General features: G+C 37.9%; 1 protein-coding gene across 1 annotated transcript in view; it reads left to right on the top strand.

Annotated features, from left to right (window-relative positions):
• The first annotated feature begins 1,136 nt into the window (after window positions 1-1,136).
• LOC135701426 (fatty acid hydroxylase domain-containing protein 2-like) overlaps window positions 1,137-27,331 on the top strand; it is a 53,652-nt gene continuing 27,457 nt past the window's right edge. Inside the window, exon 1 of the mRNA XM_065222219.1 lies at window positions 1,137-1,269. Coding sequence (XP_065078291.1) covers window positions 1,170-1,269 — 100 coding nt within the window. The 5' untranslated portion in view covers window positions 1,137-1,169. The remainder of the gene's footprint in view (window positions 1,270-27,331) is intronic.

Below are 27,331 nucleotides of genomic sequence, written 5' to 3'. Positions count from 1 at the left end.
CTAACTCCGCGTAGTGAAAGAGTTAAAATTTAATATGTTCTCCTGAACAACTTTGCCGAAAGCAACAGCTTGCCAGATAGTCAGGATATCAAGGTATAACTTATACAGTAGCTTCACATGCACGCTAGCGCCGCTTAGTGAGTGAGTTTTGAGTTGTGTTGTGCTCTGGATGGATTTAGTCACCTGATCAATTTTCCCGAAGAGAGTAACTTTCTAGGTGGTTAGGATTTCGTGTTATAGCTCAAGAAATTCAAATGCAAACTAGTGACACGTAGTGAGAGAATTATTACTTGTCTGTTCGGTCTGGTGCGGAAGGTTTTGAGCATCTGAACTACTATGTCTAAAATATAAACTTCCTGGATCTTAGGATATACCACATCCTGGATATTCAATGTACGCTAGCCCCATGTAGGGAGTGAATTCTGAACTTATCTGTCTACCATCCGGAAAGTTTTGGTCATTTTAACAACTAGGCTGAAAACAGAAATTTCATAGATTCCACAATGCACCAGTCTAACACATACATGTACGAAAAATGATTATCGTTAAAAGCATTTTTTTTTTCCAACACCATATGAAGCATCAACTTGAGTTTGGTTTTTTTTTTCAAGAGGCCACCTCAGACCACCAACACCATCGCCGCCAGCAGTTTACAAACAACAACCGTCACTATCGCCAAACCGACCCCGAAAACGTCGTATGTGTGTGTACTCAAACAAACGCAAAACCTCAAACTCTGCGTCCCGCAGCAGACCCAAACCACCCAAACCCAACTATTGTTAGAAGATACTCGCGATGCTGCATTGATCGGCCAGCTACCTGTATATCTGTCGATTGGCGACGTCGTCGTCGTCGTCGCCGTGAATGAACCACAACAACAAAAAAACAACACTCAATCCATCAATCTATTGCCGGCTCGCGCTCGTGCACCCGCTACTAACCGCACCGCTCTTTATTTGGCTATAGAACCCATGCCACCGATCGCAGCACATTTTCAGTTGCTCTCTGCCTACCGGCGACTAACCACGCTTTTCTGATCGATCACCGGCGTGCGACGACGTATTATTCGTGTGAATTTTTCGAACGATCGTGATCAGTGGGGACGAGGAAAATTTATCAAAGTGTGAAAAGGAGAAGATATCGGGAAAATCGCCCGAGTGCAAACGGCAATGTTCGATCCATTAGTAAATATTACGATTGGGGTGGTCGATGGCATCAACTCCAGCTCGTTTTTCCAGAGAAAATGGGATGCGTTCCTCGATGTTGTTGGTAAATATGGCTGTTATCATATTGAGGGCATAGAAAATCAAACAAGTGCCTAATGATTCGTTCAAACAGTGAAAGGTGAAAAGTGTGAAAAGTATTATGCATTGGACATTCCAATACAAGCAACAAATTCAAATAATTAGTTAGTAGGTGAAGTGATGGATAGCAAATTAGCACGGGCGGCCAAGCTTTGAAAGCGATCTTGGAAATCGGAAATTAAAGTGAGATTCATTTTCGGCATCCAATTGAGCGTCACTCGCGTAAGGTAGGAGGAAAGCTATCCAGAGCGTGTGGGCTTTGTGCCACCCAGCCATGGAGTCACCAGATCATATAACCCTCGCTTGACACAGTTTCCTGCTGTACAGGTTTATTTGTGCATATAGAATCAAACAACATACATAAATTGTACCACCTGAACGGAACGGCCCAACTTTCCAAAATTGTCACTCTGCACATTTCCGCTACCTATGAACAAACACAAAATTAAAGAGTAGTTCCACGCCAAATGAAGAATTGAGCAGAAGGTGCAAATTTGACATTTCAAAATTGTAAGAAAAATCGTAAAACATAAACTTATGAAACAAATTGTAACTTTCAAAATTTGCAAATTGTAACTTTCAAATTTGCTCTAAAAACTCTAAACTACAACTCTGATTCCGATTCGATGTTTCATTTTTGCAGTATAATTAATTGAAAAACATCGTAAACGTCATTTTCAATATAAAATAGCCTAATGTGAATGTTTGCCATAAAAAAATAATTATGCAAAATTTCATCCAAATCGGAGAAGGTTGAGTCTAAAATTCATTTTGAATTTTGCCGTTTGGCCTGGAACTGCCCTATACCTGAACTGGCAATGAACTTAGACTGGCCATGTGCATTTTTGTCAACTACCCGTTTCACCCGTCCTCTGTACACTGAACCAATATGACATATTTCCCTAATGCGGTAGTCTTACAATTTTGCGCTATAAGAAAATCCAATGAAATGCTATGATTGAAAATGTTTAAAAAATGTTTGAATATTTGCTGGTAAGCTGATAACTTTTATATGATCGATAAATGAAAATCGGTCAAATTATAAGAACTAACGGAAATGGCTTTGAACCCCATAAGCATAAGCATTACTTTTCACTACAATATCATATACGTGTCATAAATCAACCTAGTTAATGTTTATATGAAAATCACAACAAAATTTGTTTCTTGTCGAAACATAAACATCAGGCAGTTGGGGCTTTCACAGTTGTGTCTTTTTTTTTTAAGTTTATTTGGGATTTGATCGAGGACTGTTGAGGCTTTCAGTGTCTTCGCTCGATTCGACTGGGCCACGACTGACTTCGAGATTGAGCTCGTTCAATTAACATGAATTAGTTATTCGTCGTGAAATGTAGTGCAATGTTATGCTCATTTTGCTAGAGTAAAGAATAAATAGCACTGACAAATTTATGTTACGCTTCGGTGGTGTCGTGTGTTCAAATATTTCTTAATGCCCCTGTGTGCAATAAAGCAACATCTACATTATAGGAATTCATGGAACTGGTTCTTGCAGTTCCAGTACTACTGGAATATGGATAAGCCCTTCTTTACGGCTTACAATTAGAATCTTAGCAAAGTAAATATTGCTGTAGAAACTTTTTTTTTTCAAAATAAATCCGGAACCCCTTATTCTATGGGACAGTAAAAAATAAAAATTATTCAATTCACTATTGATGTTGTTAGCAATATTAAGTTTGACTAACCATTTTACTTTTAATTGTGTACGATAAAATCGCTGAAAATTATTTCAATAATTTATGCAGGACAATCATATAAGATATATTTTATTTGGAGCAATATTCATCCGTAAAACCATGCAAAAACAAATATTTGCTGGGTGGCAAATTTAAATGACTAACTAATGATAGAGATAAATCTGTTTACAACCTGCAAACCTAAAAATTGTCGAAAGCTATTCCAATAAAATATACATGATGACTATTTAATATATAGCTTATTGCAAGCAGTAAACAATTATTTGCCAATGGGTTTTCCTATAGTCAAAATTTAAATGACTGTCCTATAGTTTCTAGATGTCTGTTTTCACCCTGGCAAGACTAGTACTCACTGAAGCCGCCACCGATGTTGTTGTGTTAGTGTTGACAACACGTGTTTAAGGTTCAATTTACTTTGATGCTTTTTGGAAAATTTCAAAAGCAGTTTTTTCCGACGCATTATTTCAGATTGCAGAAAGCTCACACTATTCGATTCCTCCGAGTGCAATCTAAAATAATGCGTCGAAAAAAAACTGCTTTTTAATTTTTAAAAAATGCATCATAGTAAATTGAACCTTAAGCTACATTCATGTGTGCCGCATGGTCATATCGCGTTAAAAGTGTTTACCTGTGTAGTAATGCAACTATCACATCCAATTAAAATGCACTTAATTTTTAGGCAACGATAATTCGTGTTCAACACAGTAAACAGCGCCTATGGCACAACAAAGATTTAAAAAAATCCTTCCCGCCACTCGCGAAAAACTTTCCTAACAACTTATCACGCATAAACAGAGCTTGCTTGCGAATATTTGCAGCAGCTGTCAAATGTTGACGTAAAATCGAACCAGAGAACCAGGATTTTTCGGCTTCACACAAAGTATATGGGAATGACATTCGTGTCATAGATGTTGTTTTCACCAATGACTTATCAAGAAACGTCAAAAATCGTTAAAACCCACTCCAATAAAATATACAAGATCTTCATATAAGATATATCTTTTGAACATTATTTATTACGAACACAGATATGTTTTACTGGATTTTCTTATCGTTCAAACTTATATATATGTTTCCACACATGGCATATCAACAGTTCTTCACTATAACATATATCCGCCAATATTCATCTATATCTTACCCATGGCAAAGGAATGCAAAGTAAAGGAATGTCATGTACCTAAGTATGTGAAACTACGATAGTAATCACAGTCGCAGTTTTTAACTAATAATGGAATCTATCAATCAGCACATAGAATGAATAAACCTACTGACATTACTATGCTATAAGATGGATCCAATAAACCGAACGTGCCGGTTTGTTTCAGTGTAGAAGAGAACACTTTCTACTTAGCCCTGTCTAGCGAACAAACGCCTCTCGACCAAACAAGTGGACTGCAACTTACACGTACGAAACTTGAATGCCCGCTCGCCGGTTGCTGGTAGGTACCTCTTATTTCATTATGTGCACATTCCTCCACTATCCCAAAAAGATAGAACGTTTAGCATTAAATCACGCATGCAACGTGTTATCAGGTAGAATTTGATTTGATTGATGGCGCATAGAAAGATGCTTAATGTTGATTTGGGAAATACATTCCTCATGAAAAGCACATTAACCTTAAGTGAAACTTGTTCCCACTAGGAAGATAATTTGTGATTTGGCACCACTTCACAATTATTCCGATGAATTATCAGTTGTGTGGAGAAATTTTAAAATTGTATTAAATCTCATTGAAGTAATCCACGGCCAATATGACTAATTCAAAATTGAGCCGGATTCGACTTAAAATTTAAAATTGGGTTACTCAGTGGATGAGTGTAACTGTGAATATCAAGAAAATCATCGGAAATTATACAGCTGGTTACTCACTGACTTTTCATATGCTAATGTTGGTTTGCGTGGGCGTACTTTGGTTGGATTGTGAAGGGCCTTACAACTTTTGTTTAAAAATCTCTTGTGCCGTTTTTGAGTGTTGCACCTGAAATTTTTTATTTACAAGATACTCACTTATGACTCACTCACTCACTCACTCACTACTTAGTCACAGGTGTTATGTGCCAAACACATACTTAGCATCCTCTTATTGTAACTTACCGGTAAAACCAGTGATCATAACATCTTTTAATTCCATTGTTTTGAAAATCATCTTTTTAATGCAAAATGAGCATTTCCGACCTAGCCCAATTTGATCGATTCAATGACAACCAGCTGATTCAGAATGTTTCAAACTGGTTTTCGCTTGATTTATAAGGCATGCTGCGAGCCACCAACCAGCTAACCGCTGAGATCCGATGGGCAGATCATAAGATTCTTCTAAAATCAACACTAATCGTTCTCGGGAAGCATCAAGGTAGCATGGACACACACGCATGGAAAGATTGGACATATTAAACCTCTGTTGAAAACACATTTTGTGCATGCCCTTCTTGACATTTTTGTATCGCTTTAACTTGAAAATATAAAAAAATCACTTTCGCCAAAAGTCAGCTACCGAACACCAACGATATTATCATCAAAAAAACACCCATCTGAATTCGTTACGGCATTCATAAGAATAAGAGAAAAACTATTAGGCATACAAATGTAAACAAACCAGCTGCTGCACGTAAAAACTAAGAATGAAACTTGTTTTTATTATTCATTCAAAGCGTACACCACAAATTTTATTAGACCCAACGTACAACTTTTTATAAAAGGTATTCGATGACTGCAATGAAGCACCGCATATACAGGTTTGGTAATGTAGTCATCAGAATGAAATAAAAGAATAGCTTATTTTATGAATGAAGTTGATTTTCACCAATACATTGGGCATATGAAATCATATTGCAATGGTTTTGAACGAAAATAATGATTCAAGGAAAGCTTGCTTTTGCGCTACAGATTGTTGGAGGGTGTCGAACGATGAAAGCATGGGGTAAACAATAGCTTGCATTTTCTGCAGCATGACTCACTACATTCTAGAGCATCTTTTAGATACCATACTTTACCAATCAGGCAGGCCTTGTTGTCCTCTGCTGTCCGAAGAAGTCGTCTCGGTCCATGTTCACACTTCGCCAGCCTCGTAGTCAGCGAAGGGTCCGCAGGTCGCCTTCTACTTGGTCGATCCACCTTGCCCGCTGTGCGCCTCTTCTTCTTGTTCCTGTTGGGTTGCGGCATTCATACGACGTGCCCAGCCCACCGTAGTCGCCCAATTGTTGCATTGAGATGGACAGAAGATGGTGCAATTCGTGGTTCATTCGCCTCCTCCACGTTCCATCATCCATCTGCACTCCACCGTAGATGGTACGCAACACCTTCCGTTCGAAAACACAAAGGGCGCGTTGGTCCTCCACGAGCATAGTCCAGGTCTCGGGGCCGTAGAGGACCACCGGTCTAATCAGCGTCTTGTACACAGTCAACTTCGTGCGGCGGCGAATTTTATTTGACCGGAGCGTCCTCCGGAGTCCAAAGAAGGCACGATTCCCTGCCATAATGCGTCTTGGAATTTCTCTGCTGGTATCATTTTCGGCGGTCACCAGTGAGCCCAAATACACGAACTCATCGACCACCTCGATTTTGTCACCGTCAATCTAAACTCGGGATTGGAGGCTAACATTGTCTTCCCTGGAACCTCTTCCTTTCATGTATTTTGTCTTCGATGCTTTGATGGCAAGTCCAATACGCCTAGCTTTACCCTTCAGTCTGATGTACGTTTCCGCCATCGTCTCAAAGTTCCGTGCCATGATGTCGATGTCATCGGCGAAGCCAAGAAGCTGAATGGAATTACTGAAGATCGTGCCACTCGTGTCTATCCCAGCTCTTCTGATCACACCTTCTAACACGATGTTCAATAGCAGACACGAAAGTTCATCACCTTGCCGTAGCCCCTTTCGAGATTCAAAGGGAGTCGAGAGTGTCCCCTAGACTGCCAGCGGAAATGGTAATTTTTAATTTCGCTAACAAACCATATACAAAATGTTTATTGCCTCGAAAAATGACCCTATGCAAAATTTGAGCTCAATCGGACATGATTTAGGGGTGGCGCAAACGAGTCAAAGTTTGACTTTTTTCACTCTCGAAAATCTCCCAAGGGGAGGGGGGTACATGAAATTTCGGAAACCAAAAAAAAAATTTGATACCAAATGTCTTAAAAATGCATGAAACGTCGAGATTTGGTGTGTTTTTTTTCAAAAATCGACTTTCTGGGACATGAGTTCTATATGGAATATAGAAGATTGATGATTCGGCTTCTAAAACTGTTCACAATTGTCTCCAACCTGCTTATATATCGAATTAAATCTAAATGGTGGATCTAATACGAAATAATTCACTAGGGTGGTCCAATTATTCTTCATTAGGGTGGTCCAAAAATTCAAAAATATATGAAGAACCACAACTTTTCACCAGAAATTCCTAAAATAATTGTAAAAATATCTTGAATTGCGTTAATCTGTTTTTTTTTTTTAATCATGAGTTTTACACAAGAGGAACATTTGCCTGAAAAAATGAAAAAAATAATTGTTTTATACTTTGCCATATATTTCCTTATTAGCTACACCAAATCAGATTTCCTGGTACTCTTATAATTTTTTCGATGATCTTCAACTAATTGTAAAATGCACTGCTTTTGATCTTCATCCGTTGATAGTTTTGAATTGTATGTTTTAAGCAATGCTATACCACGCTCTGCATTATCATTAACTACTTCCAAACATTGAACCCGTCTTTTGGCATTTTTAAACTCGATGGAACTACTCCACTGCTCCATATTGACATTCAGCAACGACTTCGGAATTTGGAGAGCTTTGAATAAGTTTTCAATACCACTGCTGCCTTGTACGAACGAGTGTAGTTCAATCGTTGAAATATCGTTGGATTCAACAATGGATCTGGCTGTAATGTTTTTATGAGTATCTGTAAAAAAAATCTTTGGTAAATTAAATGCAAATGTATCAATTAAAGCATTTACCTGATAGAAGTAAGGCTTCGATGACCTTTTTCTTAACCGGGAGGTCTACATTTTCGTCGAACAGACATAATTCGATAAGGCTGTTGTCCAAATATTGCAAGTGAGTTAAAATTCCTTTATGTACTGCTTTCGCAACGTCTTCATCAACAGTTTCATATTCCATCAATATTTTTAACAGGTTCAGATCGTTGTTGGGTGCCATCGCAGCACACGGAGAAAGAAACCAACTTTTCAAATAAATTTTTACAATGAACACACCAAATCGAGCTAGTTGATTTTTAATTTTATCTGGTAAAGCAAATTCATGCCGAAGAATAAACATTTTCAAAGAATAAATGATTTTGGTCATCCACCTTGCATTGTGGAATGCACCAGGAGCTATTATTTGTAATTTTTCATCGATTTTTCCACCCAAATATAAAATGGCAAGTTGTAGAACCTCTCGGTTATCACCACGGTGGTGTTGCTCTCTAATTTGTTTTTCATAAAACTCCAATAACGCCAATCTTTCGGTTTCCGAAATAGCTATTTAAAAAGAAAATCATCATCCATACTGGAGTGGTATGAAGTCTTTTCCAAAATGTGCCATTTTGATTGGAATTCCTTAAAAATCTCAACATTTGGAGACTTTGACGTTTCAAATTTCAGAATTTTAAAAGCTTTGCCAAGTAGCAGTTCATGTATGTGGTGTCTACAAGGGAGGCCTATAAGCTGCCTCTTAAACAATTTGTCCAGGTACTGACACGCACCTTTTTTCTACCGGTGTTTGATGCAGCAGTATCAAAAAATGTAAACATAATTCTGAAAACAAACGATAAAATAGTCAGAATTCTGAGGTGAACATACAAGATTTAAGAGCATACCTGTCCGCAAGCCCCCATTCGACGACTGCATTGTACACCGCTTCTGCTTGTTGTGCCCCCGTAGAGTTTTCGATAGGTGGAACAGCCAATAATTTGCTAACGCCTTCGCCTGATACAACTATGGCCAAGCGCTCGGTTTTTGGTAGAGCTTTGGATGGTAATATGTTAGGTAGCAGCTTAGAATCCCAATGTACTGTTTAATTTATATCTGGCTTAAACGACGCTTTTAAATCAGCGAATTCCTGCTCTGGCGATTCTGACAGATTCCTTGTTCAACAATAATGATGAAACATCGTGCCCTTAAGCTTTAGCGATCGATGATATTAGAAACACAGCATTTCGATCACTCACTTTACAGCGGTCCAATGCAGCAGCTACCTCAACTGTAACAACTCGTATCAGTTGCGATTTACGTGTCAAAGCTGGTTTTGGAGAACCTAGAACGTTCAAAATATATTAATATCGATGGTAATAGGTGTATAATCTAAAAGACAAAAAAACATTAGTAAAACATCACAACGTACCTGTTTTTGGAGAAGCTCTTTCGGATGAACTAGGCGAGTACACTGACCCAGCCTGGCTGTCGTTTTGTGATGATGTTTCAATTGAGGTTGCACTACAAATTTGATCCGGTCTTTGGCTTGACCCTTCTTCTTCAAAATCGCTACACGAAATGGTTTCATTGGTAGGGAGAACCTCAGTTTCTTCTTCAAGATGAGCTTGTTCCCGCTGTTTTTGCAAATATTTCATCGCCTGCTTTTCTTCACGGGTTTTTGCCTTAAAATTCTTCCCGATATCAAACAAACTCCGCAATGATCCATGAAATGTGTTCCTTTTTTCGACGTCTTTCTTAGCCATTCTAAGTTTGCATTTTAATAAGGCTTTCCAGGTATTGAAAAATAGCAACAGTTTTTTCTTTATGCTTATGTCATTTACCAAATGTGTTAAGTTTTTTTTCTTCCAAGCATCCTTTAATTCCTTTATTGTTAAGAAGGCACTAAGCTTACAACTTTTTTTTTCAGCACGCAAATGAAACATATATTTACGAAAAACTTCACTATACGTCGGCAAGTTAATAGAATGGCCGAACGACGGCAGATATTCTCCAACTAGTCAAATGTCAACCATTTTTAACAAACTTTCGTACTATTCTCTATCAGTTCTCTGCTTGTTGTCTTCTTCAAACGCACTACTGATTGATCATACATCCTCAGATCGCATCATTTTTTATACTAAAGCATACACAGCAAAAAAATAATTTTGATATCACATCAAAGTGGATGCACTACAATCATGTCAAAAATTTCATGTAATTTTTATGACCACATAAATAAACAAATGCAGTAAAAGCAGCGTAATGTCAGTTCATGCATTGTATTAATGATAATTTTGTCCTTTTTAGCAAGTAATATTACACCATATTTTCGACATGATTGTAGTGCATCCACTTTGACGTGATATCAAAATTATTTTTTTGCTGTGTAGGTAGAAAAAGCGAAAGGTAGAAAAGTTTACGTAGTAATAAGTACTTGAGACCGTTGCTTGCCTGTAGGAGGACACTGTTAGCGTGTGTTTTTTAATTAATACTCAAAAGGAAGCCAGATAAACAATATGCTTTATGCGGGTACTTTTTTGGCACCTCTATAGGGTAGGAATTTAAAAGAAACACATATAAAGGGTTGTCCCGTATTAGGTGGATATGTTAAAAAGTCATTGTACTTTCGTCAGATTGTACTGTAAACTAAACAGCACTAACGGTTGTCCTGTACAATTTTCGGAATTATTCTACGATTTATGTCTGTTTATGCTTCTATTTTACGTGGTCTCAGATACTAAAAAGTAATATTATCAAATGTTTTGAAGTTTGGATTCTTAAAAATTCCAAAACACAACATGATGATATTTTCAGATACATGCGTTTGATAAAAAGTAATGGTTTTTGCATACCTATTTTGATTTTTGGACCACCCTAATGAAGAATAATTGGACCACCCTAGTGAATTATTTCGTATTAGATCCTAAATGGTGGTTTAATTCGATATATAAGCAGGTTGGAGACAATTGTGAAAAGTTTTAGAAGCCGACTCATCAATCTTCTATATTCCATTTAGAACTTATGAAAAAAATTCGAAGTTCCAGAAAGTCAATTTTTGAAAAAAAAAAATTTCGAGACAACACCAAATCTTGACGTTTCATGCATTTTTAAGACATTTGGCTTCAAAAAAATTTTTTTTTTTGATTCCCGAAATTTCATGTACGGGGGGCCCCCCCCCTTGGGAGATTTTCGAGAGTGAAAAAAGTCAAACTTTGACGCGTTTGCGCCACCCCTAAATCATGTCCGATTGAGCTCAAATTTTGCATAGGGTCATTTTTCGAGGCAATAAACATTTTGTATATGGTTTGTTAGCGAAATTTGATGGTCAAATTTTTTCCCGTACATCACTCGATCCATCGTCGCCTTGACCAATCGCGTCAGTTTATCTGGATATCCGTACTTGAAATAGGTTATCGAAGAGCCGAAGCCGTTCGTAGCTCTAAGAACTATCATTAGATTTCTCGTGAGAAACATACATATGTAGATAGCGGATACAAGAAACCCTCACATGCATTCAATGTACTTACCGTTTAATTTGCAAGTAAACATTAAAATAGTCAGAATAAGCACCATGTGTGAGATGAATGATAAACTTTGATCAGCAGAAAGTGGTAGTACGGACAAACGCCGTGATCAACTTCGTATTAACACGTAACTGTATAGAATGTAACACAAGCGCCTACCTCCACATCGTTATTAATAATTAGATTGTTGATTGATGTTGCAAAACGATCATCTTTCTTTGTACGGTAATTTAATCATGTTTAGCTCGCGGGGGATTTTTTTTTCCTTAAGGATTGTACTGCGATGTGCGGCATAACAGTCCCATTAACATTTTTGTAAAAAAATGAATTATTCATTGGGATCGATTGTCAAGTACCATCACTTGAAAATGTATATGAAAAGTTTTCTTCTTTGTTCAGAAAATGTGGCGAAAAATACCAAAACTAAATTGTTCCATCCATAAGAGCCCATGGAGAAAAACATATTCAACGGCGTTTTTCTCAGGTTGTTGTTTTCACGAATGGGACAACTATGCTGAAAAGGGCAGTGTATTACCTTCGAAACGTAAAAACGTTTAAAACCAGCTGATTCAGAAAGCTTCAAACTGGTTTTCGGGCATGGTGCGAGTTAGCCTCCAACAGGCTAACTACTACTATCCGATGGGCAAATTTAAGATTTTTCTAAAATCATCACTAACCGTTCTCGGGCAGCATCAAGGTCGCATTGGACACCGCAATCGTTCGATCCAAAAACCGGGTAACTGTGGGCTAAAATAATATCAATTTGGGGAAATATCATTACTAGTTCAAAAACTGTTTCATTTCCGATAAAGATTAGGTAGATAATGTAGGAAAACTCTGTTGAAAACCAATTTTGTGCATTTCCTTCTTGACATTTTTATATCGCTTCAACTTGAAAAAACAATAAAATCTCTTTCGCCAAAAGTCAACTACCGAATACCAATGATGTTAACATCAGTAAACACCCATCCGTATTCGTTTCGGCATTTAAGGTAGAGCGCTACTTCGTCGCCCATTTCTGTTCTATCGATCAAAAAAGATCATTTATATCAATGATTTCACCGTACACAAGTCAATAATAGTTTTGGTCCGATGCGTTACCCAACAAACATTGAAGAAACGACTTCTTGACGATTTTATTCAACTGCATGCCTAATAATACTTGCATTATTTTTAATAATAACTTCTGTTCAGGCTTTGTTCACACAAATTTGGAGAATTTATTCAACCACAACTCATTGAACTATTGGTTTTGCATAAGGTATGTCGAGAAGCTCCCGACTTTTATATGAGTTGTAACAGAGCTTATTCGATAAAATTTTTGATTATTCAGCCACAGACAAACAGACGTAACACTTCATTGTGTATCTTCGTTTACGCATTTAACGGTTGATTTGAATATTATCAGTTCCGCGAACTACTCGCCGCAGCGCTGGCATCGGATCACTTTGACGTTTCTGTACATTCTATAGAACTTTTATGGAATATTGTTTGCGAGTTAGCGAGCAATCTTGTTTTCCGCGAGAAGCCAAAGAGATGTCGTTACTAAGGTCTTATGTTTTGAGATACTATGTTTTCAAGAAAAACTTGTTCTAAGTGTTACGTCTGTTTGTCTGTGATTCAGCGTTTATTAGACATCATTGTTTCCCCTTAATTAAAAACAGTGATGCTCTCTTTGTATACGTTTGATTCTCATGTGAAGTAACGCTTAATTAGACATTATTATACTTTTATTAAACAATTATTCAACTGTGGAAAATAAAGAGAGACAGGGGACAGGGATGGGTATTAGGTACTCTTTAGTAGTGATTGTTTTCATTATTTCTGACGTGGCACGTACCATACAGTTATTAGAAGATGAACTACATACATACACATGTCGTTGCATGGGATTTGAACCATGGACCTTCCGATCACCAGCCGCTTGCCTTGTCATCTTTGCTATACTATAATTCATCATAAGGGCAGCTCAATAATCAATAAAAGCTTGCTGGAGCTTAAGGAGCTAGAGTTGCGATCGGGAGGTATACAGTAAACTGATGCAAAATTTGAAATTATCGCTCCACAGTGCTCCAAACGGTTTCAAATCAGGTCCTGATTAGCCTCCCAAAATTTAAACTCATTTGGTAAGAAACTGACTTGGCACAAACTATTCGAAGTTTATATGGAAATTACTAATGGAAAACCAAACTTTTTTCTTTGTCTTCTACCCATTTTCAATATTGCTTTTTCGAAAATGTCTATAACTATTCTTACGGGAAATTTTCTAAGCTACAACTTTGCGGAATATCGTTTTCAGCCAAATGTCAAATTATTTTGTTATTAATTGTTTAAGAGATTGATAATCTTATGGCATGATCAAGCAGCTGCTTTGTGGGTAACACTGGATTCTGCAGTGTGACATAGTAGCCATAATATTTGTGCCCTATTCTTCGCACCAGAAACAGCGGAACAGTTGAATGAGCATAATCATAACTCATAAGACACCAGTGACATGAATCATTAATAACTTTTGTTCCCTACATTTGATTGAAAAGTAGTTTTCAACAAAGTTGTAGCTGTTCTACAATCACTGCTATCATTTTTCAAAGCATAGTGATATGGTGAATTGTTAGATAGATATGAACAGCAACATAAGTTTTCCCATAGTAATTCCCATATAAACTTGAAATGGTTTGTGCCAAGTCAGTTTCTTACTAAAGTAGTTTAAATTTTGGGAGGCTAAGCAAGACCCCATTTGGAACCGTTTAAGCACTGTGGAGTGAAAATTTCAAATTTTGCATCAGTCTACTACCCACAGACAAACAGACATAACTCTTAGAAGAAAATTCTTAAAAAAATATCGTCAAGCGTATTTTGCATGCGCACTAGTACCATCCACATTCCCAAGCAATGTTTTACAACCGGAGCATCCCTCGTGCATGTATTTTTTTCACTAGTTGCTTTTCCCTCGAATAAAAACAAAACAGATGGAAGTCCGTGATGTCGGTTCTATGAATTTTTCAGAAGAGCTATAGAATTGATTGAATTCTGCAAAAATACGGATCCGTAGGAAAAATTCTCAGAAGCTAAGACTTTTTTTTAGGGATTTGTTTTGTTTGCTTAGTGTGCTTTTTCTTTTGCAGGAAAAAAGTTTTTAAACGAGGTAATGCATCACTTGTTAAAGGGTGTCCACGATGAAATTGCCACACACAAAATTGATTCGCAAAATTCGAGTTTTCATCCGATTGCCATCAAATTTTCAGGGATTGAGAAATACCTATTAAACTTCATTTTACCATTTTACTCGTATTTTATTTACAGTCCATACGCAAATGCCCGCACCTTGGCCTTAACCCCGGCCATCAGATTCTGCACAACCTGTGAATCAACCGTTTTTTGCATGTAAACCCATACTTTCTTCAGTTCCTCGACTGTCTTCACTACCTTAGGTCGTTTAAGAAGGTGCTGCTTCATAATCGCCCAGTACTTCTCGATGGGGCGGAGCTCCGGAGTGTTGGGAGGGTTGAACATTTTCGGCACGAAATTGACCTTATTGTCCGCATACCACTTCAGCACGTCCTTGGAGTAGTGGCATGAGGCCAAATCCAGCCAGAAGATTGTTGGGACGTTGTGGGCCTTCAGGAGAGGAAGCAGCCGCTTCTGGAGGCACTCTTTTATGTACACCTGTCCGTTCATCGTGTCCTGGGTCACGAAAGGTGCACTCCGCTTCCCGCACGTGCAGATGGCTTGCCAAACCAGGAATTTCTTCGCAAATTTGGACATCTTCTGAGTGCGGACATGCTCCGGAACGCTGAACTTATCCTTGGCCGTGAAAAACAGGTTGCCGGAGATCTGTTTGAAGTCGGCCTTCACATATGTTTCGTCGTCCATGATGCAGCATTCAACTTTCGTCAGCATGTTGAGGTTCAACTTCCTGGCACGGGTTTTGGCGGACTTGTTCTGCTTCTCGTCGCGATTAGGGGCCTTTTGTACCTTGAACGTTCGAAGCCCAGCCTTAGTTTTGGCCTTCTGGACAAAACGTCGGCTTAGGTGCAGCTTCTTAGCCACATCCCTAACGGAGGCGTTCGGATTTCGGTTGAAGGCCCCAACTACGCGGTTGTGATTTTTGGTGTTGTACGGAATACTTTTTCCTTCACTTCTGGGCTTCCGATCGGTGGTCAACCGTTCCTCGAACCGCTTAATCACTCGCGACACCGTGGAATTCGCGATTCCCAACGTTTTAGCGATGGAACGATGCGAGAGATCCTTGTTCTCGTGATGAATGCGCAAGATTTTATCACGCACGAGCTGTTCTTTCGACTCCATTTCCGCGAGTTTTGATCACAGGACTTTAAAACTTGCAGGATGTAAATAATGCACTATGAACTAAATCCACCCAAATTTTCAATAAATTCTACCCAACGGTTAAAAAGTTAGAGCAATTTCATAGTGTGGCAATTTCATCGTGGACACCCTTTAGTGCCCTTTCTACCACCGCTCATCACTTCAATGTGTACACAGAAGAAAAAAATAATATGTATCAATCAATGATATTCATGGTGAAGTATTGAGCATCAATAACTGATAAAAGTTGATAGAATATTACAGTCATCAACATGATTTTTTCTCGAATGCTTTGTACATCGTATAACGTAATGAATGACTAATGTGCAGCAGTTTTGATGTAATATTCAACAACTTTTTTTTCTGTATTCGTCAGAGGTGGTATGTGAGACACACACTGAAGACCAGTGGGATGCCTTGACCACTTATCATTTTCAAGAGCTGACGACATCTACTAACTAGACGTGAAAAAGAACTGGCATCACTGATAAGTTCGAAATGTGGTGGCTTGCTCAATGCTTCAGTGGCGCCACCATCACAAATGCAAGCACATTCCCAACTAAAACATTATTTGCGATGAATGTGATTGTAAGCGTGATTACCTCTCACCCCAGAAGGCCTGGGTTCAATCCCAGTCGGCGCCGCCGGGATGTTCTGAGGCATAACATATCTGATCACGCCTTCCTTCGGATGGGAAGTAAAGCCGTTGGTCCCCGGTTCATGAGTTGATGGGTCTATAGGTAGGGTCCAGGTGTAGGAGCTGCCTTCCTGGCAGGTCGGTAGCATTGGTGCTCAGCACGGAAAACAAGATCGACGGAAAAACAAACCAAAAGGAAAAAAAAATGAATGTGATTGGAAGAGTTATGTCTGTTTGCCTGTGGTATACCTATCAGCAACCCCCGATCGCAACTCTAGCTCCTTAAAGGCCCTGTGGGAATGATTAATTCATTCATCGTTGTTTTACATGAGACCAATGTTATCTCTTCACCTCTCCAATTCCAAGGAAAGGATGCTAAACTACACACTTAGAAATAATTAATTTTACACGTGACGGAATCCTTCTTTGACACACGTAAACAAATATTTCATGTAAAATTAAGTGCTCCGAGACTGAAAAGTTTGTTTCTCGACAAAAACTAAATTTGATTGAGTTGAATTTCGCGTCTGTTATGAGTCAATTTTATGTCAAAATTGACGCTCGTATATGTCAGTCTCAGAGCACCTAAATTTACATGATTTTTTCTAAGTGTGTAGATCAATGCATTCATTTTCGTGAGTCATGTGATCGATGATTACAATTTAAATTAATTAGGCGTAGAACACAAATAAAAAAAATGTTAAGCTTGGGATTGAACTCATGACCTTCTATTTGGAAAGCGGAACGGTAACCACTACTAAATGTACTGATTTCTGACATTTATTAGACGTCTAATAAAGTATGTTATTAAATCAATTGAAAACAGTCCAATTAAAACGTCAATGTATGTGCAAATTACACTTATTCAGTTTGTTATTAGATCAAACTTCTGGCGTAGAATTGGGAAGGCAGTCACGTTTATACAGCTTTTAATAAGAAAATTAATCAGATCAGAGCAAACAGTGGAATAAGTGTGCTTCTATCGGTCTCAATGAGCTTCTTTCAGCACATAATTCGACAACTCGTTTTATTCAGCATTGTACACTGTAATACAGCTTTTATTCAACATAAATGCTTATATGTGACCCTGAATTGTTTGTTGGGTAGTTCATTACCTACAACATAAATCCTATATGAGCGCATTGTATGAATACTTACGCTCATTGTCCTCAAAACAAAAGAAACGCTCCTAGCGAATCCCCTTTTTCTACGTTTATGCGTAGGACGAAGGAAATCTAATAGCGATTCAATGCGTTTGGAAGGCTTTAGTAAATCATTATAATGTTCGTTTACTTTGCACGATAGGTAGCTGATGGTGTTAACTTGAAGTACCCATTAATTGGTAAAAAAATTCCAATTTTGGAGAAAAGTGGCGTAACTAATTAATGAGTGAATTTGTAATGGTAATTTTTATTTATTTTTTTCATTCAATGGGTATCTCTTATCCATTAATGAGTAGTTCTTACCCATTAATGGGGGAATAGTTACTTATTAATGGGAGACAGATACTTATTAATGGGTAAAAAATTACTTCATTCATTCTTCAAAATGGGTACTTTCAAGTTAACGTGTAGGTAAACTTGGCTTCACTTTAGCGTGACTCTTACACTCAAAAAATTCCACACGTCATCATAATGTGTCTCCCACTTAATTTTGCACTTATTGTAAAACACATCTATTTCATGTGTGAATCTTATGCTATAACCATGTCTGAACACTATTGATTTGAATTGTGACACACTTGGATTCTATGTGCCGCCCAACAAACATTGACAACTGAGTAAGAGCTTATTTAAGCAAAACTATGCTTCTTGAGCCTAAAATTGGCTTATTCAGCTTTTAATCAGTTCAAATTGTTTGTTGGGCGCACATTGTGGTATCAATAGCATTGCACATCATAGTTCAATGTTCTACAATATTGTACTTTATCGACTTCTACTTTTCTGACTCTAAACACACTCGACAATGGATCATATAATTCGAGCAGTTTAAAATGACGTTTCCTACCACTCGAACTTTAACGTGGAACAATATTTTGATATTTTTTCTTCTGCAACCTCGAGAAAATAGGGTCTTATTTGTAATATGCTTGAAAAATCTGGAATTTATTGTTTCATTTCCGTAAAATCGCTGGTAGAAGGTCGTCTCAAAACTGCTCGACAATATGATTAATTATAAAAAGAAAGCTGCCAGAGGGCAGAGCTTACATGTCTTTTTAAATACCTCTGATTTGGAATTCGATCCTGGACTGTTGGGATGTGCTGCTGCCGTTGTTCGATCCCACTGCACCACTGTTGTTCTCATATGTGAGGCTGGTTGGTAGCATGAAGTCACAACTCTTGTTTTCGATGTTTACCTTTCTGAGCACGCAATTCACATCGCATTGAAATGCAAAACACTTTAAATCCATCTGTTTTAGCAGTAATGTGATTCAATGTGCAATATACTTGAAAAGATAGTGAAAGATTTTCAACATTTCAAAGTTTCGAACACTAACTAATGTTTATAACACTTGAATTTTTTGGTTGTATTCACCGATTCACGTAAGAACGCTTGTTGTCAAAAATGAAAAAAAAAAAAACAACCTAACCGGGGTCTTCCGTGCGCAGAGTTAACGTTGAGTAAAGGCGCCTAAACGCACTTTGGGCAGAAGCGGAACGAAAACGAAAAAATTTACAGTTGTCACAAATTACATCAAGAAGCCTAACCAAAGTCGATTTGGTTCTAACTAGTTTTCAATCCGACAAAATAAGCTTCTTACTTTTCCGGTGCCGCTGCCGTTCCGCTTCCGCTGTCATAGCGCTTGGGCCTTAAGTGGTGACTCGAAAACTTTGGTGACAAACCTGCTACAGCAAATTTTTCATGGCAACACTACTACTGGATTGTATTAGCATTTTCACCAAATGTACTAGAATGTTTTGGTTATATCTAGTAGAGTGAAACTGAAATTTCTCGTCACTTTTCAAATAGAACAATGTAATAGGTATATCCGCCATTTAGAGAAAATCGAAGTTGAAGTTCGACAGATTATTATTTTAACTGTTAAGAAACAATAATTTTGTTTTTTTTTTAAATCACAATTTTACTTTGCATTTTATGCTACAATTTAGAAAAAAAAACACAAATGACGTTTTGACTAGTCAAGTTGTACATCGGACATGTTACATAATGACCCGACATAATCAATGAGTGTTAAATTGGACGTTTTGTTCTACATGATACTAGATTCCCTTTCACAGATTTCAGAATGGAGTAGCTAACCTAATCATGCCCCGCCTTTAGAAAATGAGCACCAATCATCTTAGGCAGTCCAAATGTCCGAAGTAACAATCACGTACTCATCATTTCACATTATACATTGGACAATGTTTGACCTATGATTATCTTAAATAAATGAAAGTTAATTTGGATGGCTGTTTTTTGAATCACATACAATAACAGAAGAGCAATAGCATAGAGGTAACTCTAAGACTAGAAGGTCCCGAAATAACGTGCTCAACTTTTTGGCTCAGCTCTGGTACTATCTTCGGTCCCAAGCTAATCGATTCACCCCTCGAAACATAGGAAAAACCAATAACCCCTCATTTTATCTGTCAAACTTTCATAGCGAATCAAAACAAACATAGTGTAGTACTGGAATTTATACTAGAATGGGGAACGTTAGTCGATTTGCTTGGGACCAATAGGCTAGTCAAGTAGTGAGCCAATTTGAAATCGTTAGTTTCGTATTGATTGTTGGCAATAGTTTGTATCGAGTAACTAGAATTCTTTACATTTGCTACATTGGTCTATTTTAAAAGTGTCGCGAGAAATGCATAAATGACAAAATGATACACTCGTTGCATACTGTCAAAGATCATTGCCCACAAAATCAACTTTGTTCAAATCAAAACAAAAATACTAGCCCATCTGGTGGCTGATGGCACAAGCTTCTAAGGGAAATCTATTACAGTGAACCACATTTTTTAAATTGATTTCTTCGCCAGATAGTCGTCTGTCACTTCGTTTGTGGTGAAACTAAGATTATCTGTCTCGTTGTCATGGGCTTGGTTGTACACGTGAAGCCAGGCACATGCTGAAAATTTTTACTATACTAGGGTATAGTACCTTATAGCTCGGCCATTTATAGATGGATTTCAATTTGTTTCACACCAGTTAATTCAGATTAGATGAAAGATACGATTGGTTAAAAATGATAGTAATTTATCATCAGGAAACAATAGAAAATTTATCGAAATGTTTGGCCGCAATCAACCAATCACGTGCTTGCTTCCTGTGACTAACGAGAGAACAGAGAGAGACGAGCCGATTGCGAGGTTACAAAGGAGCTTACCTGTACGTTTTGTTTCAGCTCGTCTGTAGATGTGGCGCTTGTCACATCGTTAGATCGTCGTACACGGCCGATGAGACTATTTCAAAATTGAATGAAATTTATCTCCAAATAGTAGAATGTGAGTGAGCAAATTTTTCCTCGATTTTCCTCAAAAATCTAAATGAATATATGGAAAATATAACGTATTTTAAGTCTATGAGTATACTAGTACACGGCCAATGAGAGTAGCTTAAAATTGAGGAGTCGAATTTGGCTAAAAAATGCAATACGTGAAAGAGTAAATTTTTCCTCGAATTTCCTGGAAAAACTTCTTGAACCCCGTTTAGTTTGAATAGCTAAAACTGCATATAAACGGTATTGAAAATTGTGTACCGGGTGCCCAAAGGCGCTACGCAATGCATTGTAATTTTGGGTTTAATTCGCCTCAGGTACTGAGTTACTTTTATCGTCCGTGTAGACTAAATAATGTTATCTCAATTTTCGTCATATTCGAGTAGATTGTTAAGGAAAGTGTTAATCACTCAGTGAGCAACCCCACTTTCTACGATTTTCACAGCGTAGGTCACTCATATGATGCGTGATTTTTTACTCAAATATGAGTATATATCACTTGAGTGACATTTGTTCATATTTAGTAAAAGTTTACTCATTCTATGAGTGACCTACGTTTTTGCGAATTTGAATGAATGGGACTCAAATATGAGTCAGATTAATTTGCCCTACAGTAATGTCATGGTAGTTAGAACTGGTAACCCTGAAAATAAACATTATTTATCTTTATATTCTACAAGATACAAAGGGTAATTCTAAATGAGTAAACAGATCCAAATTTACCATGACATACCTGGTTTGCGGTCTTCATCAAAGCTGTTCGGATGGTTAAAGCCTATTGCTACCTCGACGAGATACCGATCTAATGGTCTTAGACAAACCTATTGGATGATGGAAAACTCAGTTCAGAATTCAATCACCAGGTGACGCTAGTGTGCTGTTTATTGCATCTTATTACACGCCTTAGCTTGACAGTACAACTAGATAATAGATGAATGTATTCTGTAAAGTTGTTCTGAATGACAAGACCTATAGTAGGGGAAATGACTCTAATGTTGGCCTATGGATCTAAGATTGGGCCCATCGCTAAATATCTACTTTTAATCAATTTTATCTAGATGAACGCGTCATTGGGACGGTATTAATGGATATTTTCGGCCGCTATTGAAAATTTAGTCGATTGCTGCATTTATGTATGGGCCCAAATTAGAGACACTTAGGCCGACATTACATACAATTCTCCTATCTCACTCGAAAAAATCACCAATTAAGAGTGCCATTTGATGCTGATGGCTTGCTCAAGCCGACATCTAGACTAAATAGAAGGTTGTTGTCAACACGATCTATTGTCTAGTGGACTGCTTAGTCCTGAATTCTCACACAAGGTGGCGCGAGTATACGATTTGACTTATGAGTACTTACCTTAACTTGAAAGCTCAACTAGATAGATCGTTGCTGTTTTTGGCAACGTTGATCAGGTTTGCAAGACCTATTCACCATACAAGATAAAACCAAAAAATCTGAATGTTACTTGTGATGCGTGTAAATTTAAATTTCTATTCACGCAAATCAGCAACTTTCAAGAAATGTTGCTTACAAAGATGGACGATATGAAATGTGACGTTTCATTTATGTGCATCATATTGAACAGAAATTTACACTATTTTTCCGAACTGTCAAGCCAGGTTAGTTGAAAATTTCTTCTCAAAATTTCTGACACTAGTGTTCGAAGTGACTTGCTGCTTTTGGCCAAATTGATTAGACGCACAAGAGCACAGTTTAGTTTAGAATTTTGTTACTAGGGAAGTAAGTGTGTCTTTGAAATAATGAGTCTTTAAATCGATATTTTGATAAGTTCTTCTTATTATTCATAGTTATTGCATTTTAAATGAAATTTTACGTTTGTCTTCAACTTTCATTTCATCTGCTGCCGTCGTTACTTATAAAATGAAAATTACACGAATGTAATTTATTGATATGCAGTATACGATTTGCAACTTTCATGGCATACATCAGCGAAAGAAAGCCGGACAATGACTTATCAAGATGATACCATAAGGTATGCAAATTTAGAGTCAGATTAATTGTTTCATATTTTTGTGAGTTTGAACTGCTAGAGGAAATGTGTAATGTCGGCCTAAATGCCCCTAATTTGGGCCCATACATATATTCAGCAATCGACTAAATTTTCAATAGCGACCAAAAATATCCATTAGTAACGTCGCAATGACGCGTTCATCTAGATAAAATTGATAAATAGCAGCTTTTTAGCGATGGGCCCAATCTTAGATCCATGGCCAACATTAGAGCCATTTCCTCTATATCCTCGTTTTTACATCCGCAGCGATGTTAGCTCTTGTCAAGGCAAGGCAAACAAGATAGGGTTGCCACCTAGCTGCATTCGATACATGGGGTGAGGTTGCGAATCATACCTAATTCGTTTTACACTATTAGTTTTAGGAAACATTCATTCAACGTTCCCTCGTATACCGTTACGCAGTGACTTCAAAAATGTTAGTTTCGTTTCCTAATTTTTGTGGACCGTGGCAAGATCAATGCCATTGAACCGACATTAGCCGAAAATCATCAACGGAAGAAGACGCATACAGTAGCTACTACTGGTTTCATCTATTTCCATTTGCTGCACTGCTAATGTTGTTGAGAGCTATAAACGAAACACCAATGCAGGGTAATATCAAACTCGATAATTCACTAGCGTCAGCAGAGGACGCAACGGTTGGAGGAAACTCAGTCCGAGTGTTCAATTATGAGACGTTTGTTCGCTGTCGGTATTTCCAGTCGAGTTATTTGAACAACAGCACAGCCAAAGACGCCTAATAAATACCCACACATCGACGAGCTGCGCTATGATCAGTGAATGGATTTTCTCAAACGCGCGTGGAAAGGTGCAGCGAGCGAGGGTCTTTCGTAATGACGTCTATTTTGCGTTTTGTTTTCGTCTGTTGAATTCCATTTCGTGATGGGGTCACGAAAGCGCAGCGGATTAGTTTCAATTTTGATCAATGTACGCATTTTGAGGTCAAATAGAGCCACGCTACTGTTGTTGCCGTTGTGACTGTTTGTGAATCTAGTTTTCGAACGCGCTTGGTATTGTTTCATATTCTTATTTCACAGGAAAGTCAACAACTATATCAGCAAAGATAACAGCGAGTAAAGGGCTGGACACTTTAGGGTAAGAGGGGCATAGCAAAAATCCACGGTCCATAAAAAAAAATCAAAAAATATATGTATTATTGTCCACGGAGGAGGGGCCTAAAACCTCTCAAAAACTGTGTATGGAACGTGGTATATGGACAGTCTCTAAATAGGAAAATAGTTATAGTATACATTTACCTGATTTTTTTTCCAGCTCAAGGTCACTTTGCGGGGAAAGGTACGGTGGTGAAAAATATACTGTTTAAGCAAAATCGTGGCTTACTACTGTATGGCTACTAAACTTAAGGAAAAAGTAATGGTTGGTTCATTACAATGCTTTATACGATGATCAAGTGTTTTCAAACTCCAACAACAATGACTTTCATAGCGGTGCCGGTGGTGTTGTGGTTACCTCTCAGCTCTCACCCCAGCAGGCCTGGGTTCAATCCCAGTCGGCTCCACCGGGATGTTCTGAGGCATAACATCTCTGATCACGCCTTCCTTCGGAAGGGAAGTAAAGCCGTTGGTCCCCGGTTCATGAGGTCATGGTTCGATAGATAGGGCTCAGGTGTGGGAGCGGCCTCCCTGGCGTCCAGCACGGAAAACAAGATCGGCAGAAAACAAATCAAGGGAAAAAATAATAAAAAAAAACAATGATTTCCACATGACAGCGAGGGAAAATGCCTAATGCATTGTACAATATGCACCACAACATTGTGGTAAGACGCACGTCAACAATGTACGAGACGCACCACTAAATTGGGGTAAAATGTACCGCTTGAAAGAAGTGAAACATAACCTGCAAATTGAGAACAAAAAGGCGTGAGGTATTTCCAATAATTTTATATCAAAAATAAGGTCTGAATTAGACCGGTGCTGCCGCCAATTACACAGCATCCAAGAGGATGCACTTCAATCATGTCGAAAATCTCATGTAATTTTTATTGTAAATGCAGTAAAAACAGCGTACAGTGTACGTCGTACACAGCTAAAAAAAGTAGTGTAAATTTTCGTTACTATGATGCACATAAATGGAGCGTCATATATCATACAAGTTTAGATTATAGATCGTGTAAAATTTATGAGACATGTCATGCAATATTCCATATATTGTATGCAACTGTCCACTTTTGTTTGCAACATTTCTTGCAAGCTGCTAGTTTACGTGAAAAGGAAGTTTACATGCATGAATGTTTGCATGCATGGATGTTTACATTGCCAGTAAAATTCAGAATTTTTTGGTGTGTAATGTCAGTTCATGCACTTTGTTGTTTTACGTCAACAGGCTGGCTTCATCCAGCTATCAACTATGGTAAAAAAAAAATACATTCAAGCATGGTCATAACATAAAAAAAACATTAAAAAACATATATCTTATAGTCAGTTACTCCTGCCGGCGAAAAACAGAAGAAAACTTTCGATGAAGCGCATCACGGGGAAAGATGAAAGTCGAAAACAGATGCAACTCTGTTGAATGTTCTCTGCAGTCCGCAAATCACACCGTATGGTCCATAGTTTGTGCGACGTAGAGGCAGTCTTAGGATAAGGTTATTACGAAGCGGTCGGGGTTGAACATTCAGGTCAATTTGCCTCAGGGTAGCCTTGCAATCTGTCCTTCCTTGCAGGATATCGGCCATGGTTAGGGCTCTGCTTGTGCCACTTCAAGTCCGGAGATGTTCTAGGTCGATAAGTTGACAACGGCTTTCGTAACTGGGTAATCGAAACGGATCATTCCAAGGCAATCTACGAAGAAAGCGACGTTGAACAGATTCAATTCTCTCGGCACCGTTGTTGTAGTTTTTGTCAATACTCAAGTGTCGATCGAACAAGCGAACAATAGAGAGATTTTTGACAGTAGATATCAGTGAAGTTTTTAGCTATCCTTAAAATGAACCCTAAAGTTTTTGACACCTTATCAACAACATATGCACTGTATTAATGATAATGTTGTCCTTCTTGGCAAGTTATATTACACCATATTTTCGACACGATTGAAGCACAAACGAACTGACAGACGCTCGAAAACTTTGGTGACGAACCTGCTATTGCAATTTATCAGTGTACCACATGGCAACACTATTGCTGGATTGTACCATAGAAGTAACTCTAAGACCAGAAAGTCTTAAGCTAATCGGTGCAGCCCTCGAAACATAGGAAAATCCACGAACCCCTCATTTTATCTGTCAAACTTTCATAGCGAATCAAAACAAACATAGTGTAGTACTGGAATTTATACTGGAATGGGGTACATTAATCGATTTACTTGGGACCTAGTCAAGTAGCGAGCCAATTTAAAATCGTTAGTTTCGTATTGATTATTGATTGTACCACATGATGGCAACACTAAATGTAATAGAATGTTTTGGTTATATCTCTCAAAACTGAAATGCATAAAAAAATGACAATATAAACTATGTTCAAATCAAAACAAAAATACTAGCCCATCTGGTGGATGATGGCACAAGCGTTTGAGAAAATTCTATTACTGCGAACCAAATTATTTTTATTGATTTGTTCGCCAGTTAGTCGTCTGTCACTTCGTTTGTGATTGAAGTGCATCCACTTTGATGTGATATTTAAAATATTTTTCCTGCGTAATTTGGTCGGTGTGCCGCCGTAGTAATTTTTGATGGACCGACACTTTTAAATTATGAAAGACGTGTTCCACGCTAACCGCTGCACTAGATTATGCACAAAATGTGACAAATTATTTGTATTATTACCATAGACCGGGATTTTGGAATCTGAATATTAAATTGAAACTGCTGAAACTTACCTCGGTTGCTTAATATTACAATGCACAATGTACACAGAATTTGCGAACAAATGTTCATCCATGAATTACGTTGATCGATATAGCAATTGTTTTTGCTTTGTTAATTTGGAGATACGGGCAGATCATGTTTAAGCCAGAGGGTAGAAGCGGCATAATAAATTACATGATAGTTATAACACAAGATTAATGGAAGCCATAATGAGTTACCAGAACTATAAGCATTGTTCACATCCAGAAATGTTTCCAATCATGCGAACCTTAGTCACATAATAGATCAAAACCAATATCTTTCATTTCAAAATGGCTATAATCGTAAATGTTCCGGTACCACCCGCTGGGAAGTGATTAGATTAGGACATTAGCTTCAATCCACCATGTGACACATGAAATCACATGATAATTCGAAAATCATGTCACTTGCAGCCTCATCCAGCGGTTAGGTGCACGTTCAAATGTGTTCTCCCAAGAAAGTAAATAAACTCGAACTATCATCTTAATACAGAGGATTTTTTGCTAACCGACAAGGTTCTCGGAATGTTTCGTCCACGGCTTGAGTTAATAGCACCGACAAACCGACATGAAACTTAAACTTAACT

Source organism: Ochlerotatus camptorhynchus, unplaced genomic scaffold (assembly GCF_037179485.1).
Source record: "Ochlerotatus camptorhynchus isolate MF236.1 unplaced genomic scaffold, CSIRO-AGI_Acam_v1.1 ptg000161l, whole genome shotgun sequence".
Taxonomy (NCBI): Eukaryota; Metazoa; Arthropoda; class Insecta; order Diptera; family Culicidae; genus Ochlerotatus; species Ochlerotatus camptorhynchus.
The sequence above is the reverse complement of the archived record's forward strand: the minus strand, read 5'-3'. Positions and strand labels throughout refer to the sequence as shown.